Source organism: Phyllobates terribilis, unplaced genomic scaffold (assembly GCF_046119375.1).
Source record: "Phyllobates terribilis strain yellow unplaced genomic scaffold, ASM4611937v1 Scaffold_2__4_contigs__length_985480577, whole genome shotgun sequence".
In the NCBI taxonomy this organism is placed as follows: domain Eukaryota; kingdom Metazoa; phylum Chordata; class Amphibia; order Anura; family Dendrobatidae; genus Phyllobates; species Phyllobates terribilis.
Window position 1 is genome coordinate 211,561,075 of NW_027362762.1, and position 18,914 is coordinate 211,579,988.

The 18,914-nt window shown below is 60.7% G+C and overlaps 1 protein-coding gene across 2 annotated transcripts in view; it reads right to left on the bottom strand.

Moving 5' to 3' along the window:
• Positions 1-3,846, bottom strand: part of LRCH1 (leucine rich repeats and calponin homology domain containing 1) — a 247,834-nt gene extending 243,988 nt beyond the window's left edge. Inside the window, exon 1 of one of the 2 annotated variants that reach the window (XM_073663838.1) lies at positions 3,362-3,846. In XM_073663838.1, coding sequence (XP_073519939.1) covers positions 3,362-3,620 — 259 coding nt within the window. In that variant the 5' untranslated portion in view covers positions 3,621-3,846. The remainder of the gene's footprint in view (positions 1-3,361) is intronic. The other variant, XM_073663837.1, reaches the window with a different exon arrangement.
• Positions 3,847-18,914: the final 15,068 nt, after the last annotated feature.

Below are 18,914 nucleotides of genomic sequence, written 5' to 3' on the forward strand. Positions count from 1 at the left end.
AATGAAATGAAAAGTGGTGTACTGGAAGAAGACAGTCTTCATTTGAAAACGATGCATTAAAAGGATATGGACAGGCAACTAAAATTCATTAAAAATAGGAAATTCATCAGCTTATATCCAGGAAAGACAAGGAGTGGTGTAAGACGGAGAATTGCGCTGAGAATGCTTTTAAAGTGCGAAATGTATTACCTTGTGGATACAATTAAAAAGTACTTTTTCCAATTGTTAATCACTGTTCCTACAACAATATTGAAAAATGTCTCCCCATTTCATTCATTTTAAGCGCCCTTAGAGTAAGTTCAGGTAGTAGCTGAATTCCGCAGATGACATTCTGAAGACAAACTGGACTGGCACAGGATGGGTTATCTAACTAAAGCATTGGGCAACACATACAGACTTCTCTCGTGCTGCACCAGTTCTCTGGAATGCTCTACCCCAGACGATCCGATTGATGCCTAGCCCCGATGTCTTCAAGCGCGCTTTAAAAACCCATCTCTTTAAACAAGCCTACCACCTCAACTACTCAGTAAACTAACTTTCCCCTGTTCCCTCCTAAATACTATTCAGAATCTGCACCCTACTGTTCATCTGTTTCTACACCCTCCATGCACTCGATAACTGCACTCGGTAATTGAGTATTGCACTTTAACATACAGGCTGATGACCGGATCATACAGCTTTATATGATAATCCCGACTTATTATAATAGCCAGACCTGAAATAACAAGCACTTTCCACCTATTGTGTCCCCCCATTTCCATGTAGATTGTAAGCTTGCGAGCAGGGACCTCACTCCTGATGTTACTGTTAAACTGTCTCACCTTGTATTGAATTTATTGTTTGTACATGTCCCCGCTTAATTGTAAAGTGCTGCGGAATATGTTGGCGCTATATAAATAAAAATTATTATTATTATTATTACAGCAATTACTATATACAGGTATACACAATTCGCCTGCAGATTGCCCAGACGTGACTAGTGCATTATGCTGCTATCAATGCCGGCGGTGTGAGGCAGACTGCAGAGATCTGTCACTAGTTCTAGAGCACACTGGCACAATCACTGGCATTGGACGTGCCCATTAATTCTGAATACATAAATGTCACTATATCCTGTAAATAAACCTGTTTGCATTACTGTACATTACAAAACTAGTGGGTACATTAGCTATGATGTAGTATACGTATATGCAGTGAGAATACGTGGGGGCGTTCTTCTTCTTCACCACCCATGAACAACCTGCTTTTGCAAGGCAGTTATTGCTGACACTGGGAAAGCTGTGTCATCGGATGACATTATAATATCCGACCATGTCAAGTGCCCCAGTGCCACAGCTTTGTAGCTCATTCACACAGGATTTAGCATCAAAATCATAATCAAGTCCACTGACATTTCACATCGGCTGCATGTAAATGTAAAATTTGTACCCCATTCACAAGCTCCAGAAAATCTGCACACATTTCTGTTCACGCTGCTATAGACATCCAGGATATAAAAAAGCATGCTCATTCCTCTTGTAGATTAACACATGGATTAGCCCTACTGAATGGGGCGAAACCTCATCCGCATCCTCATGCGTACCCAAGGCACATTGGTGGCAGAAATCCGAGTGTCAGCTTCAGCTTTCTGCAGCAGATCCTTTATTAAAGTCATATCAAACTTGCCATAGGAACATGCTCAACAAGTAAACATATCCTTAAAGGGGTTGTCTCATCTCCTACTCCAATGCCACCTGGCTTCCTGCTTACCAGTTTTGGACCAAGTCGAACCAGTGGCCTGAACTGTGCTCTCTCCTATGCTGCAAACAGAAGAAGCTTTACAGCATCAGAGAGCTTCAGAGTAGCGCTTACAAGCTCAATAGAAAAGATCTTGAAAGCGCTGTATGGCTACTGATGCTAGACTGCAGCGGTCGGTAACCTAGGAAATGAGCAGCAAACGAGATTAAAATCCATTCGTTCTTGAGAATAAGGATGATATTTAATAACAAGTAAATTGCAAAATTACTTTTTTTTCAAGCATTTTGCTAATTTTTCCCCCATTTAAGATGAAGAGACAACCCCTCTAAGTGAAATCCAGTGCAGGGACACCTCACTATGACCCACATATGTTCTACGACAGTATACAGTCAGGGGTTGCCCTGGTTGTACTCTATGAGCCCTGCTGGCTAGCTGGCATCGGATGTACTTCTACAGGGACATCTGTGGATATTCCAGGGTGGCAAGTGGCCACATAAGATTGGTGGCATGGGTATGTTACATGGTACATGGTACACTGTATGTTGGACTTCTTAGGAGCCATCACCACCAGACGCCCCGGTTATGACTTGGAAGGCTGCAGATAAATGGCCTGGACATCTTGGATGCCTGTTAGTGAGGAGTAGTCAATTGTCACTTGTCCATATGAGGTGTTCTCACTAAACCTCTGCATCACTGCCATAGACTGGAGCTTCCATACAACCGGGATCACCCTTTAGCTTGAGAAGGGCTGAGCCAGCACCATGGTCTACAGGCTGAGCACATCGGCACCATGGTGTGCAGGCTGGGCACATCAGCACCATGGTCTGCAGGCTGGGCACATCGGCACCATGGTGTGCAGGCTGGGCACATCAGCACCAAGGTCTGCAGGCTGGGCATATCAGCACCAGGGTCTGCAGGCTGGGCACATCGGCACCATGGTGTGCAGGCTGGGCACATCGGCACCATGGTGTGCAGGCTGGGCACATCAGCACCAAGGTCTGCAGGCTGAGCACATTAGCACCAGGGTCTGCAGGCTGGGCACATCGGCACCAGGGTCTGCACCCTGGGCACATCGACACCAGGGTCTGCAGGCTGGGCACATCGGCACCAGGGTCTGCACCCTGGGCACATCGGCACCAGGGTCTGCAGGCTGGGTACATCGGCACCAGGGTCTGCACCCTGGGCACATCGGCACCAGGGTCTGCACCCTGGGCACATCAGCACCAGGGTCTGCAGCCTGGGCACATCGGCACCATGGTGTGCAGGCTGGGCACATCGGCACCAGGGTCTGCAGGCTGGGCACATCGGCACCAGGGTCTGCAGGCTGGGCACATCGGCACCAGGGTCTGCAGGCTGGGCACATCAGCACCAGGGTCTGCAGCCTGGGCACATCGGCACCAGGGTCTGCACCCTGGGCACATCAGCACCAGGGTCTGCAGGCTGGGCACATCGGCACCAGGGTCTGCAGGCTGGGCACATCGGCACCAGGGTCTGCAGGCTGGGCACATCAGCACCAGGGTCTGCAGGCTGGGCACATCGGCACTGTGCGCACAGAATACCAATCTCCCACAGTAACTTCCCATCCTTCCCTCCCGGCAGGGGTTAATGCTGCCTGCTCTCTTACCTGCCTGCACGGTGTCGGACAGATCGTGGCTCCCCGAAGTCCTGGGGAATTCCTTCAGCTTCCTGGCACTGAGGTTCAGGATGCCGGAGTTTGCCGCCTCCTCCAGGGCTCTCTCCAGCCCCCGGTTGACGGGCAGGTTCAGGCTGAAGTTGGGGACTCCAGTGACAGCGCTGTGCTGCTGCTGCGGGTACTGGGACTGGAGCAGGGCGCTGACCGGGAGGCTGGAGAACAGCTGACACTCGCTTCCCAGCGTCGCCATCTTCCCTCCCGCTCCCGAGCGCTGTCTGGGCTGTAGCTCTGTACAGTATCTCTGTACAGTATGGAGGAGTCAGGCAGCCGCAGCACCGAGAGCTTTCCTGTAGGTTTCCTGCCTTCTGGAGTGTGGAGGCAAAGGGCGCATGTCCTCCCCCTGCTGTATATCCTGCCCGCACCGAGGTACCAGCGATTCTCCTCACAAGCTGCTTCCTGCCACACACAGAACTTCTCCACATGTGAGAACTCCTCAGCACAGGGGAGCCCTGCATACACCCCAGAGAAACCCCCATAAACCCCAGAGGGAGCCCTGCATACACCCCAGAGGGAGCCCTGCATACACCCCAGGGAAACCCCCATAAACCCCAGAGGGAGCCCTGCATACACCCCAGAGGGAGCCCTGCATACACCCCAGGGAAACCCCCATAAACCCCAGAGGGAGCCCTGCATACACCCCAGAGGGAGCCCTGCATACACCCCAGGGAAACCCTGCATACACCCCAGAGGGATCCCCGCATACACCCCAGAGGGAGCCCCGCATACATTCCAAAGGGAGCCCTGCATACACCCCAGAGGGAGCCCTGCATACACCCCAGAGGGAGCCCTGCATACACCCCAGGGAAACCCCGCATACACCCCAGAGGGATCCCCGCATACACCCCAGAGGGAGCCCCGCATACATCCCAAAGGGAGCCCTGCATACACCCCAGAGGGAGCCCTGCATACACCCCAGAGGGAGCCCTGCATACACCCCAGGGAAACCCCGCGTACACCCCAGAGGGATCCCCGCATACACCCCAGAGGGAGCCCTGCATACACCCCAGGGAAACCCCGCATACACCCCAGAGGGATCCCCGCATACACCCCAGAGGGAGCCCCGCATACATCCCAAAGGGAGCCCTGCATACACCCCAGAGGGAGCCCCGCATACACCCCAGAGGGAGCCCCGAATACACCCCAGAGGGAGCCCTGCATACACCCCAGGGAAACCCCGCATACACCCCAGAGGGATCCCCGCATACACCCCAGAGAGAGACCCGCATACATCCCAAAGGGAGCCCTGCATACACCCCAGAGGGAGCCCTGCATACACCCCAGAGGGAGCCCTGCATACACCCCAGGGAAACCCCGCATACACCCCAGAGGGATCCCCGCATACACCCCAGAGGGAGCCCCGCATACATCCCAAAGGGAGCCCTGCATACACCCCAGAGGGAGCCCTGCATACACCCCAGAGGGAGCCCTGCATACACCCCAGGGAAACCCCGCATACACCCCAGAGGGATCCCCGCATACACCCCAGAGGGAGCCCCGCATACATCCCAAAGGGAGCCCTGCATACACCCCAGAGGGAGCCCCGCATACACCCCAGAGGGAGCCCCGAATACACCCCAGAGGGAGCCCCGCATACACCCCAGAGGGAGCCCCGAATACACCCCAGAGGGAGCCCCGCATACACCCCAGAGGGAGCCCTGCATACACCCCAGAGGGAGCCCCGAATACATCCCAGAGGGAGCCCCGAATACACCCCAGGGAAACCCTGCATACACCCCAGAGGGAGCCCTGCATACACCCCAGAGGGAGCCCTGCATACAACCCAGGGAAACCCTGCATACACCCCAGAGGGAGCCCTGCATACACCCCAGGGAAACCCCGCATACACCCCAGAGGGAGCCACGAATACACCCCAGGGAAACCCTGCATACACCCCAGGGAAACCCCGCATACACCCCAGAGGGAGCCCTGCATACACCCCAGGGAAACCCCGCATACACCCCAGAGGGAGACCTGCATACACCCCAGAGGGAGCCCTGCATACACCCCAGAGGGAGCCCTGTATACACCCCAGGGAAACCCCGCATGCACCCCAGGGGGAGCCCTGCATACACCCCAGGGAAACCCCGCATACACCCCAGAGGGAGCCCTGCATACACCCCAGAGGGAGCCCTGCATACACGCCAGAGGGAGCCCTGCATACACCCCAGAGGGAGCCCCGCATACACCCCAGAGGGAGCCCTGCATACACCCCAGAGGGAGCCCTGCATACACCCCAGAGGGAGCCCCGAATACACCCCAGAGGGAGCCCCGCATACACCCCAGAGGGAGCCCTGCATACACCCCAGAGGGAGCCCCGCATACACCCCAGAGGAAGCCCTGCATACACCCCAGAGGGAGCCCCGCATACACCCCAGAGGGAGACCTGCATACACCCCAGAGGGAGCCCTGCATACACCCCAGAGGGAGCCCTGTATACACCCCAGGGAAACCCCGCATGCACCCCAGGGGGAGCCCTGCATACACCCCAGGGAAACCCCGCATACACCCCAGAGGGAGCCCTGCATACACCCCAGAGGGAGCCCTGCATACACGCCAGAGGGAGCCCTGCATACACCCCAGAGGGAGCCCCGCATACACCCCAGAGGGAGCCCCGCATACACCCCAGAGGGAGCCCTGCATACAACCCAGGGAAACCCTGCATACACCCCAGAGGGAGCCCTGCATACACCCCAGGGAAACCCCGCATACACCCCAGAGGGAGCCCTGCATACACCCCAGGGGGAGCCCTGCATACACCCTAGAGGGAGCCCTGCATACACCTCAGGGAAACACCGCATACACCCCAGAGGGAGCCCTACATACACCCCAGGGAAACCCCGCATACCCCCCAGAGGGAGCCCTGCATACACCCCAGGAAAACACCGCACACACCCCAGAGGGAGCCCTGCATACACCCCAGGGAAACCCCCATACACCCCAGAGGGAGCCCTGCATACACCCCAGGGAAACCCCGCATACACCCCAGAGGGAGCCCCGCATACACTCCAGAGGGAGCCCTGCATACACCCCAGGGAAACCCCGCATACACCCAGGGGGAGCCCTGCATACACCCAGGGAAACCACGCATACACCCCAGAGGGAGCCCTGCATACACCCCAGGGGAAGCCCTGCATACACCATAGAGGGAGCCCTGCATACACCCCAGGGAAACCCCGCATACACCCTAGAGGGAGCCATGCATACAACCCAGGGAAACCCCGCATACCCCCGAGAGGAAGCCCTGCATACACCCCAGAGGGAGCCCTGCATACATCCCAGAGGGAGCCCTGTATACACCCCAGGGAAACCCCGCATGCATCCCAGGGGGAGCCCTGCATACACCCCAGGGAAACCCTGCGTACACCCCAGAGGGAGCCCTGCATACACCCCAGAGGGAGCCCCGCATACACCCCAGAGGGAGCCCCACATACATCCCAGAGGGAGCCCTGCATACAACCCAGAGGGAGCCCTGCATACACCCCAGAGGGAGCCCTATATACACCCCAGGGAAACCCCGCATACACCCCAGAGCTAGCCCTGCATAAACCCCAGGGAAACCCCGCATACACGCCAGAGGGAGCCCTGCATACACCCCAGAGGGAGCCCTGCATACACCCCAGAGGGAGCCCCGCATACACCCCAGAGGGAGCCCCACATACATCCCAGAGGGAGCCCTGCATACAACCCAGAGGGAGCCCTGCATACACCCCAGAGGGAGCCCTGCATACACCCCAGAGGGAGCCCCGCATACACCCCAGAGGGAGCCTTGCATGCAACCCAGAGGGAGCCCTGCATACACCCCACGGAAACGCAGCATACACCCCAGAGGGAGACCTGAATACACCCCAGGGAAACCCCGCATACACCCCAGAGGGAGCCCTGCATACACCCCAGGGAAACCCCGCTTACACCCCAGAGGGAGCCCTGCATACACCCTAGGTGGAGCCCTGCATACACCACAGAGGGAGCCCTGCATACACCCCAGGGAAACCCCGCATACACCCCAGAGTGAGCCCTGCATACACCCCAGGGGGAGCCCTGCATACACCCCAGAGGGAGCCCTGCATACACCCCAGGGAAACCCCGCATGCACCCCAGGGGGAGCCCTGCATACACCCCATGGGGAGCCCTGCATACACCCCAGGGGGAGCCCTGCATACACCCCAGAGGGAGCCCTGCATACACCCCAGGGAAACCCCGAATACACCCAAGAGCCCAAGAGGGAGCCCTGCATACACCCCAGGGAAACCCCGCATACTCCCCAGGGGGAACCCTGCATATACCCCAGAGGGAGCCCTGCATACACCCCAGGGAAATCCCGCATACACCCCAGAGGGAGCCCTGCATACACCCCTGAGGGAGCCCTGCATACACCCCAGGGAAACCCCGCATACACCCCAGGGTGAGCCCTGCATACACCCCAGAGGGAGCACTGCATACACCCCAGGGAAACCCCGCATACACCCCAGGGGGAGCCCTGCATACACCCCAAAGGGAGCCCTGCATACACCCCAGGGAAACCCCGCATACACCCCAGAGGGAGCCCTGCATACACCCCAGGGGGAGCCCTGCATACACCCCAGAGGGAGCCCTGCATACACCCCAGGGAAACCCCGCATACACCCCAGGGTTAGCCCTGCATACACCCCAGAGGGAGCCCTGCATACACCCCAGGGAAACCCCGCATACACCCCAGGGGTGCCCTGCATACACCCCAGAGGGAGCCATGCATACACCCCAGGGAAACCCCGCATACACCCCAGAGGGAGCGCTGCATACACCCCAGGGAAACCCCGCATACACCACAGAGGGAGCCCTGCATACACCCCAGAGGGAGCCCTGCATACACCCAGGGAAACCCCGCATACACCTCAGAGGGAGCCCTGCATACACCCCAGGGAAACCTCGCATACACTAAGAGAGGGAGCCCTGCATACACCCCAGGGGAGCCCTGCATACACCCCAGAGGGAGCACTGCATACACCCCAGGGAAACCCCGCATACACCCCAGGGGGAGCCCTGCATACACCCCAGAGGGAGCCCTGCATACACCCCAGGGAAACCCCGCATACACCCCAGAGGGAGCCCTGCATACACCCCAGGGAAAACCCTCATACCCCCCTGAGGGAGCCCTGCATACACCCCAGGGAATCCCCGCATACACCCCAGAGGGAGCCCTGCATACACCCCAGGGAAACCCCGCATACACCCCAGAGGGAGCCCTGCATACACCCCAGATGGAGCCCTGCATACACCACAGAGAGAGCCGTGCATACACCCCAGGGAAACCCCGCATACACCCCAGAGGGAGCCCTGCATACACTCCAGGGGGAGCCCTGCATACACCCCAGAGGGAGCCCTGCATACACCCCAGGGAAACCCTGCATACACCCCAGGGGGAGCCCTGCATACACCCCATGGGGAGCCCTGCATACACCCCAGGGGGAGCCCTGCATACACCCCCGAGGGAGCCCTGCATACACCCCAGGGAAACCCTGAATACACCCAAGAGGGAGCCCTGCATACACCCCAGGGAAAACCCGCATACTCCCCAGGGGGAACCCTGCATACACCCTAGAGGGAGCCCTGCATACACCCCAGGGAAACCCTGCATACACCCCAGAGGGAGCCCTACATACACCCCAGGGAAACCCCGCATACACCCCAGGGGGAGCCCCGCATACACCCCAGAGGGAGCGCTGCATACACCCCAGGGAAACCCCGAATACACCCAAGAGGGAGCCCTGCATACACCCCAGGGAAACCCCGCATACACCCCATAGGGAGCCCTGCATACACCCCAGGGAAACCCCGCATACACCCCAGATGGAGCCCCGCATACACCCCAGAGGGAGACCTGCATACACCCCAGGGAAACCCCGCATACACCCCAGGGGGAGCCCTGCATACACCCCAGGGAAACCCTGCATACACCCCAGAGGGAGCCCCGCATACACCCCAGGGGGAGCCCTGCATACACCCCAGAGGGAGCCCTGCATACACCCCAGGGAAACCCCGCATACACCTCTGGGGGAGCCTTGCATACACCCCAGGAAAACCCCGCACACACCCCAGAGTGAGCCCTGCATACACCCCAGGGAGAGCCCTGCATACACCCCAGAGGGAGCCCTGCATACACCCCAGGGAAAACCCGCATACACCCCAGGGGGAGACCTGCATACACCCCAGGGAAACCCCGCATACACCCCAGAGGGAGCCCTGCATACACCCCAGGGAAACCCCGCATACACCCCAGGGGGAGCCCTGCATACACCCCAGGGAAACCCCACATACACCCCTGGGAAACCTCGCATACCCCCCAGAGGGAGCCCTGCATACACCCCAGGGAAACCCCGCATACACCCCAGAGGGATCCCCGCTTATACACCAGGGAAACCCCAAATACACCCCAGAGGGAGCCCTGCATACACCCCAGAAGGAGCCCTGCATACGCCCCAGGGAAAGCCCACATACACCCCATAGGGAGCCCCGCATACACCCCAGAGGGAGCCCTGCATACACCCCAGGGAAACCCCGCATACAGCCCAGGGGGAGCCCTGCATACACCCCAGGGAAACCCCGCATACGCCCCAGAGGGAGCCCTGCATACACCCCAGGGAAGCCCTGCATACACCCCAGGGGGAGCCCTGCATACACCCCAAAGGGAGCCCTGCATACACCCCAGGGAAACCCCGCATACACCCCAGAGAGAGCCCTGCATACACCCCAGGGGGAGTCCTGCATACACCCCGGAGGGAGCCCTGCATACACCCCAGGGAAACCCCGCATACACCCCAGGGGGAGCCCTGCATATACCCCAGAGGGAGCCCTGTAAACACCCCTGGGAAGCCCTGCATACACCCCAGGGGGAGCGCTGCATACACCCCAGAGGGAGCCCTGCATACACCCCAGGGAAACCCCGCATAAGCCCTAGAGGGAGCCCTGCATACACCCCAGGGAAACTCCGCATACCCCCGAGAGGAAGCCCCGCATACACCCCAGGGAAACCCCGCATACAACCCAGATGGAGCCCCGCATACACCCCAGGGGGTGCCCTGCATACACCCCAAAGGGAGCCCTGCATACACCCCAGGGAAACCCCTCATACACCCCAGAGGAAGCCTTGCATACAACCCAGGGGGAGCCCTGCATGCACCCCAGAGGGAGCCCTGCATACACCCCAGGGAAACCCCGCGTACACCCCAGGGGTAGCCCTGCATACACGCCAGAGGGAGCCCTGCATACACCCCAGGGAAGCCCTGCATACACCCCAGGGAAAGCCCTGCATACACCCCAGGGGGAGCCCTGCATACACCGCAGGGAAACCCCGCATACACCCCAGGGAAACCCCACATACACCCCAGAGGAAGCCCTGCATACACCCCAGGGGGAGCCCTGCATACACCCTGGAGGGAGCCCTGCATACACCCCAGGGAAACCCCGCATACACCCCAGGGGGAGCCCTGCATATACCCCAGAGGGAGCCCTGTAAACACCCCTGGGAAGCCCTGCATACACCCCAGGGGGAGCCCTGCATACACCCCAGAGGGAGCCCTGCATACACCCCAGGGAAACCCCGCATACACCCCAGAGGGAGCCCAGCATACACCCCAGGGAAACACCGCATACCCCCAAGAGGGAGCCCTGCATACACCCCAGGATAAACCCGCATACACCTCAGAGGGAGCCCTGCATACACCCCAGGGAAACCCCGCATACACCCCAGAGGGAGCCCTGCATACACGCCAGAGGGAGCCCTGCATACACCCCAGAGGGAGCCCTGCATACACCCCAGAGAAACCCCGCATACACCCCAGAGGGAGCCCTACATACACCCCAGGGAAACACCGCATACACCCCAGAGGGAGCCCTGCATACACCCCAGGGAAACCCTGCATACACCCCAGAGGGAGCCCCGCATACACCCCAGAGGGAGCCATGCATACACCCCAGGGAAACCCCGCATACAGCCCAGGGGGAGCCCTGCATACACCCAAGGGAAACCACGCATACACCCCAGAGGAAGCCCTGCATACACCCCAGGGGGAGCCATGCATACACCCCAGAGGGAGCCCTGCATACACCCCAGGGAACTCCGCATACACTCCAGAGGAAGCCCTACATACACCCCAGGGTAACCCCGCTTATCCCCGAGAGGAAGCCCCGCATACCCCCCAGGGAAACCCCGCATACACCCCAGAGGGAGCCCTGCATACACCCCAGGGGGAGCCCTGCATGCACCCCAGAGGGAGCCATGCATACACCCCAGGGAAAACCCGCATACACCCGAGGGGGAGCCCTGCATATACCCCAGAGGGAGCCCTGCTTACACCCCAGGGAAGACCTGCATACACCCCAGGGGGAGCCCTGCATACACCCAAAAGTGATCCCTGCATACACCCCAGGGAAACCTAGCATACACCCCAGGGGGAGCCCTGCATATACCCCAGAGGGAGCCCTGCATACACCCCAGGGAAGCCCTGCATACACCCCAGGGGGAGCCCTGCATACACCCCAGAGGAAGCCCTGCATACAGCCCAGGGAAACCCCGCATACACCCCAGAGAGAGCCCTGCATTCACCCCAGGGAAACCCCGCATACACCCCAGAGGGAGCCCTGCATACACCCTAGGGAAACCCCGCATACTCCCCAGAGGAAGCCCCGCATACACCCCAGAAGGAGCCCTGTATACATCCCAGGGAAACCCCGCATACACCCCAGGGGGAGCCCTGCATACACCCCAGGGAAACCCCGCATACACCCCAGAGGGAGCCCTGCATACACCCCAGGGGGAGCCCTGCATACAACCCAGAGGGAGCCCTGCATACACCCCAGGGAAACCCCGCATACACCCCAGAGGGAGCCCTGCATACACCCCAGGTAAACCCCGTATACCCCCCAGAGGGAGCCCTGCATACACACCAGGGAAACTCCGCATATACCCCAGAGGGAGCCCTGCATACACCGCAGGGAAACCCCGCATACACCCCAGAGGGAGCCCTGCATACACCCCAGAGGGAGCCCTGCATACACCCCAGGGAAACCCCGCATACACCTCAGAGGGAGCCCTGCATACACCCCAGAGAGAGCCCTGCATACACCCAAGGGGGAGCCCTCGATACACCCCAGAGGGAGCCCTACATACACCCCAGGGAAACCCCGCATACACCCCAGTGGGAGCCCTGCATACACCCCAGGGGGAGCTCTGCATACACACCAGAGGGAGCCCTGCATACACCCCAGGGAAACCCCACATACACCCCAGGGGGAGCCCTGCATACACCCCAGAGGGAGCCCTGCATACACCCTAGGGAAACCCCGCATACACCCCACAGGGAGCCCTTCATACACGCCAGGGAAAACGCGCATACACCCCAGAGGGTGCCCTGCATACACCCCAGAGGGAGCCCTGCATGCACCCCACAGGGAGCCTTGCATACACCCCAGGGAAACCCCACATGCACCCCAGGGGGAGCCCTGCATACACCCCAGAGGGAGCCCTGCATACATCCCAGGGAAACCCCGCATACACCTCAGAGGGAGCCCTGCATACACCCCAGAGGGAGGCCTGCATAAACCTCAGGGAAACCCCGCATACGCCCCAGAGGGAGCCCTGCATACACCCCAGGGAAACCCCGCATAGACCCCAGAGGGAGCCCTGCATATACCCCAGGGAAACCCCGCATACACCCCAGGGAAACCCCACATACACCCCAGAGGGAGCCCCGCATACATCCCAGAGGGAGCCCTGCATACACCCCAGGGAAACCTCGCATACACCCCAGGGGGAGCCCTGCATACACCCCAGAGAAACCCCGCATACACCCCAGAGGGAGCCCTGCATACACCCAAGGGGGAGCCCTGCATACACCCCAGAGGGAGCCCTGCATACACCCCAGGGAAACCCCGCATACACCCCAGAGGGAGCCCTGCATACACCCCATGGAAACCCCGCATACCCCCCAGAGGGAGCCCTGCATACACCCCAGGGAAACCCCGCATACACCCCAGAGGAAGCCCTGCATACACCCCAGGGGAACCCTGCATACACCCCAGAGGGAGCCCTGCATACACCCCAGGGAATCCCCGCATACACCCCAGAGGGAGCCTGCATACACCCCAGGGAAACCCCGCATACACCCCAGCGAAACCCCACATGCACCCCAGAGGGAGCCCTGCATACACCCCAGATAAACCCCTCATATACCCCAGAGGTAGTCCTGCATACATCCCAGGGGGAGCCCTGCATACACCCCAGAGGGAGCCTTGCATACACTCCAGGGAAACCCCGCATACACCCCAGGGGGAGCCCTGCATACACCCCAGAGGGAGCCCTGCATACACCCCAGGGAAAACCCGCATACACCCCAGAGGGAGTCCTGCATACACTCCAGAGGGAGCCCTGCATACACCCCAGGGAAACCCCGCATACAACCCAGAGGGGACCCAGCGTACACCCCAGGGAAACCTCGCATACACCCCAGAGGGAGCCCTGCATACACCCCAGGGAAACCCCGCATACACCCCAGAGGGAGCCCTGTATTCACCCCAGAGGGAGCCCTGCATACACCCCAGGGAAACCCCGCATACACCTCAGAGGGAGCCCTGCATACACCCCAGGGGGAGCCCTGCATAAACCCCAGAGGGAGCCCAGCATACACCCAGGGAAACCCGCATACCCCCCAGAGGGAGCCCTGCATACACCCCAGGGAAACCCCGCATACACCCCAGAGGGAGCCCTGCATACACCCCAGGGAAATCCCGCATACACCCCAGAGGGAGCCCTGCATACACCCCAGAGGGAGCCCTGCATACACCCCAGGGAATCTCCGCATACACCCCAGAGAGAGCCCTGCATACACCCAAGGGGGAGCCCTCGATACACCCCAGAGGGAGCCCTACATACACCCCAGGGAAACCCCGCATACACCCCAGGGGGAGCCCTGCATACACCCCAGGGGTTGCTCTGCATACACCCCAGAGGGAGCCCTGCATACACCCCAGGGAAACCCCACATACACACCAGGGGGAGCCCTGCATACACCCCAGAGGGAGCCCTGCATACACCCCAGGGAAACCCCGCATACACCCCAGAGGGAGCCCTTCATACACGCCAGGGAAAACGCGCATACACCCCAGAGGGAGCCCTGCATACACCCCAGTGGGAGCTCTGCATGCACCCCACAGGGAGCCTTGCATACACCCCAGGGAAACCCCACATGCACCCCAGGGGGAGCCCTGAATACACCGCAGAGGGATCCCTGCATACATCCCAGGGAAACCCCGCATACACCCCAGAGGGAGCCCTGCATACACCCCAGAGGGAGCCCTGCATAAACCTCAGGGAAACCCAGCATACGCCCCAAAGGGAGCCCTGCATACACCCCAGGGAAACCCCGCATACACCCCAGAGGGAGCCCTGCATACACCCCAGGGAAACCCCGCATACACCCCAGGGAAACCCCACATACATCCCAGAGGGAGCCCCGCATACACCCCAGAGGGAGCCCTGCATACACCCCAGGGAAACCTCGCATACACCCCAGGGGGAGCCCTGCAAACACCCCAGAGAAACCCCGCATACACCCCAGAGGGAGCCCTGCATACACCCAAGGGTGAGCCCTGCATACACCCCAGAGGGAGCCCTGCATACACCCCAGGGAAACCCCGCATACACCCCAGAGGGAGCCCTGCATACACCCCATGGAAACCCCGCATACCCCCCAGAGGGAGCCCTGCATACACCCCAGAGAAACCCCGCATACACCCCAGAGGAAGCCCTGCATACACCCCAGAGGAACCCCGCATACACCCCAGAGGGAGCCCTGCATACACCCCAGGGAATCCCCGCATACACCCCAGAGGGAGCCCTGCATACACCCCAGGGAAACCCCGCATACACCCCAGCGAAACCCCACATGCACCCCAGAGGGAGCCCTGCATACACCACAGATAAACCCCTCATATACCCCAGAGGTAGTCCTGCATACATCCCAGGGGGAGCCCTGCATACACCCCAGAGGGAGCCTTGCATACACTCCAGGGAAACCCCGCATACACCCCAGGGGGAGCCCTGCATACACCCCAGAGGGAGCCCTGCATACACCCCAGGGAAACCCCGCATACACCCCAGAGGGAGTCCTGCATACACTCCAGAGGGAGCCCTGCATACACCCCAGGGAAACCCCGCATACACCCCAGAGGGGACCCAGCGTACACCCCAGGGAAACCCCGCATACACCCCAGAGGGAGTCCTGCATATACCCCAGGGAAACCCCGCATGCACCCCAGAGGGAGCCCTGCATACACCCCAGAGGGAGCCCTGCATACACCTCAGGGAAACCTTGCATACACCCCAGGGGGAGCCCTGCATACACCCCAGGGAAACCCCGCATACACCCCAGAGGGAGCCCTGCATACACCCCAGGGGGAGCCCTGCATACACCCCAGAGGGAGCCCTGCATACACCCCAGGGAAACCCCGCATACACCCCAGAGGAAGCCCTGCATGCACCCCAGGGGGAGCCCTGCATACACCCCAGAGGGAGCCCTGCATACACCCCAGGGAAACCCCGCATACACCCCAGAGGGAGCCCTGCATACACCCCAGGGAAACCCCGCATACACCCCAGGGAAACCCCACATACACCCCAGAGGGATCCCCGCATACACCCCAGAGGGACCCCTGCATACACCCCAGGGAAACCTAGCATACACCCCAGGGGGAGCCCTGCATACACCCCAGGGAAACCCCGCATACACCCCAGAGGAAGCCCTGCATACACCCCAGGGGAACCCCGCATACACCCCAGAGGGAGCCCTGCATACACCCCAGGGAATCCCCGCATACACCCCAGAGGGAGCCCTGCATACACCCCAGGGAAACCCCGCATACACCCCAGCGAAACCCCACATGCACCCCAGAGGGAGCCCTGCATACACCCCAGATAAACCCCTCATATACCCCAGAGGTAGTCCTGCATACATCCCAGGGGGAGCCCTGCATACACCCCAGAGGGAGCCTTGCATACACTCCAGGGAAACCCCACATACACCCCAGGTAAACCCCGCATACACCCCAGAGGGGACCCAGCGTACACCCCAGGAAAACCCCGCATACACCCCAGAGGGGACCCAGCGTACACCCCAGGAAAACCCCGCATACACCCCAGAGGGAGTCCTGCATATACCCCAGGGAAACCCCGCATGCACCCCAGAGGGAGCCCTGCATACACCCCAGAGGGAGCCCTGCGTACACTTCAGGGAAACCCTGCATACACCCTAGGGGGAGCCCTGCATACACCCCAGGGAAACCCCGCATACACCCCAGAGGGAGCCCTGCATACACCCCAGGGGGAGCCCTGCATACACCCCAGAGGGAGCCCTGCATACAGCCCAGGGAAACCCCGCATACACCCCAGAGGGAGCCCTGCATACACCCCAGGCGAACCCCGCATACACCCCAGGGAAACCCCACATACACCCCAGAGGGAGCCCCGCATACACCCCAGAGGGAGCCCTGCATACACCCCAGGGAAACCTCGCATACACCCCAGGGGTAGCCCTGCATACACCCCAGAGAAACCCCGCATACACCCCAGAGGGAGCCCTGCATACACCCAAGGGGGAGCCCTGCATACACCCCAGGGGGAGCCCTGCATATACCCCAGAGGGAGCCCTGCATACACCCCAGGGAAGCCCTGCATACACCCCAGGGGGAGCCCTGCATACACCCCAGAGGGAGCCCTGCATACACCCCAGGGAAACCCCGCATACACCCCAGAGGGAGCCCTGCATACACCCCAGGGAAACCCCGCATACACCCCAGAGGGAGCCCTGCATACACCCTAGGGAAACCCCGCATACTCCCCAGAGGAAGCCCCGCATACAACCCAGAAGGAGCCCTGTATACACCCCAGGGAAACCCCGCATACACCCCAGGGGGAGCCCTGCATACACCCCAGGGAAACCCCGCATACACCCCAGATGGAGCCCTGCATACACCCCAGGGGGAGCCCTGCATACAACCCAGAGGGAGCCCTGCATACACCCCAGGGAAACCTCGCATACACCCCAGAGGGAGCCCTGCATACACCCCAGGTAAACCCCGTATACCCCCCAGAGGGAGCCCTGCATACACCCCAGGGAAACTCCGCATATACTCCAGAGGGAGCCCTGCATACACCCCATTGAAACCCCGCATACACCCCAGAGGGAGCCCTGCATACACCCCAGAGGGAGCCCTGCATACACCCCAGGGAAACCCCGCATGCACCTCAGAGGGAGCCCTGCATACACCCCAGAGAGAGCCCTGCATACACCCCAGGGAAACCCCGCATACACCCCAGAGGGAGCCCTGCATAAACCCCAGAGGGAGCCCTACATACACCCCAGGGAAACCCCGCATGCACCTCAGAGGGAGCCCTGCATACACCCCAGGGGGAGCCCTGCATAAACCCCAGAGGGAGCCCTGCATACACCCAGGGAAACCCGCATACCCCCCAGAGGGAGCCCTGCATACACCCCTGGGAAACCCCGCATACACCCCAGAGGGAGCTCTGCATACACCCCAGGGAAATCCTGCATACACCCCAGAGGGAGCCCTGCATACACCCCAGAGGGAGCCCTGCATACACCCCAGGGAATCCCCGCATACACCCCAGAGAGAGCCCTGCATACACACAAGGGGGAGCCCTCGATACACCCCAGAGGGAGCCCTACATACACCCTAGGGAAACCCCGCATACACCCCAGGGGGAGCCCTGCATACACCCCAGGGGGAGCTCTGCATACACCCCAGAGGGAGCCCTGCATACACCCCAGGGAAACCCCGCATGCACCCCAGAGGGAGCCCTTCATACACGCCAGGGAAAACACGCATACACCCCAGAGGGATCCCTGCATACACCCCAGGGGGAGCCCTGCATGCACCCCACAAGGAGCCTTGCATACACCCCAGGGAAACCCCACATGCACCCCAGGGGGAGCCCTGCATACACCCCAGAGGGAGCCCTGCATACATCCCAGGGAAACCACGCATACACCCCAGAGGGAGCCCTGCATACACCCCAGAGGGAGCCCTGCATAAACCTCAGGGAAGCCCCGCATACGCCCCAGAGGGAGCCCTGCATACACCCCAGGGAAACCCCGCATACACCCCAGAGGGAGCCCTGCATACACCCCAGGGAAACCCCGCATACACCCCAGGGAAACCCCACATACACACCAGAGGGAGCCCCGCATACACCCCAGAGGGAGCCCTGCATACACCCCAGGGAAACCTCGCATACACCCCAGGGGGAGCCCTGCATACACCCCAGAGAAACCCCACATACACCCCAGAGGGAGCCCTGCATACACCCAAGCGGGAGCCCTGCATACACCCCAGAGGGAGCCCTGCATCCACCCCAGGGAAACCCCGCATACACCCCAGAGGGAGCCCTGCATACACCCCATGGAAACCCCGCATACCCCCCAGAGGGAGC